Source organism: Mastomys coucha, unplaced genomic scaffold, assembly GCF_008632895.1.
Source record: "Mastomys coucha isolate ucsf_1 unplaced genomic scaffold, UCSF_Mcou_1 pScaffold15, whole genome shotgun sequence".
Taxonomy (NCBI): Eukaryota; Metazoa; Chordata; class Mammalia; order Rodentia; family Muridae; genus Mastomys; species Mastomys coucha.
The window spans coordinates 106,673,166-106,674,324 of NW_022196897.1; the positions used below are offsets into that span (position 1 = coordinate 106,673,166).

Here is a 1,159-nt window from a genome sequence, read left to right on the forward strand (position 1 = left end):
AAAAAAAAAAAAGAATGTTGTGATACAAGTTGAGGTGATTTAAGTCCAGAGCAGTTATAGCCTGTGGGTTTATTTTTCAGCTTCCTTATGACTAGTGAATCTCCTGTGTTTTCTAGGTTGTGGTAGCAGAAAATTTTGATGACATAGTGAATGATGAAGATAAGGATGTGCTGATTGAATTCTATGCTCCTTGGTGTGGTCACTGTAAGAATCTGGAACCCAAGTATAAAGAGCTGGGAGAAAAAGTAAGTCTTAAACCCTCTTCTGAATTTAAAATTGAGCTCAAAGTTTATATACATATGAAGTGTAACTTGATTAGTTACTAAATACTGGTACTTTGTTTCCCATCTATTGTTTACACACTTGGTCTTGACTGCCCCCTAGTGTCTATAGCATATAGAGACGTTCACAGAGAGCCAGCTATATAAACACATACCAGGCTCATTCTAAATCGTGGTTACAAATATCTGGGATCTTCTGAATTTTGGTGATGGCTTATGAATTCATAAAGTCTTTCATTTTAAAATGTTTGGGAGTTTTGCACTTGTGATCCAAGCCAGGTAATTTTAAAGGTGGCTATGTGTAGTCTTTGTGTTTTGTTTTGAGATGGTCTTAGTGTGTAGTCAGGAGCAGCCTGAGTATGTACTCAGCCTCCCACATGGAAGACTAGACCTGGCCTTACATATAGTCTTATAGGAGTCAATATAGAAAAGAGAAGCTAGGAGGTTAGGGACTAAGTCTGTGTTCTTCTCACTTAGGCTGGAATTGTCTTAAGTCATAAGGCAGCAAGTGCCTTTTAGTGAAAGCTTTACCGGGCTGGTTTCAGATTCTGAAGTCTGTCTGCTTTTGCCTCTGAAGAGTTAGGATAAAGGCATGGGCCGCCCGGCTGAGGTCGGTACTAAATATTTTGGCTAGCCTGGAACTTCTGATAGTACAGCTTCTATTTCCAAGTATAGGAGTCTGTGCATGTACTCAGGCATGTTTATTTGTGGTAGAGTTTCATACGGTGGCTTAGACCAACCTGGAATTTATGGCAATACCCCTGCCTCAGCTTCTTCAGCTCTGGAATTACAGATAATAAGTTGTTGCTGACCTTTTTTTATTAATAGCTAAGCAAAGACCCAAATATTGTCATAGCCAAGATGGATGCCACAGCCAA

The 1,159-nt window shown here is 39.5% G+C and overlaps 1 protein-coding gene across 1 annotated transcript in view; it reads left to right on the forward strand.

Annotated features, from left to right (window-relative positions):
* The window catches only part of Pdia3 (protein disulfide isomerase family A member 3), a 24,147-nt gene that overhangs the window by 21,721 nt on the left and 1,267 nt on the right, over positions 1-1,159 (forward strand). The window contains exons 10-11 of the mRNA XM_031371677.1: positions 117-245; positions 1,110-1,159. Coding sequence (XP_031227537.1) covers positions 117-245; positions 1,110-1,159 — 179 coding nt within the window. The remainder of the gene's footprint in view (positions 1-116; positions 246-1,109) is intronic.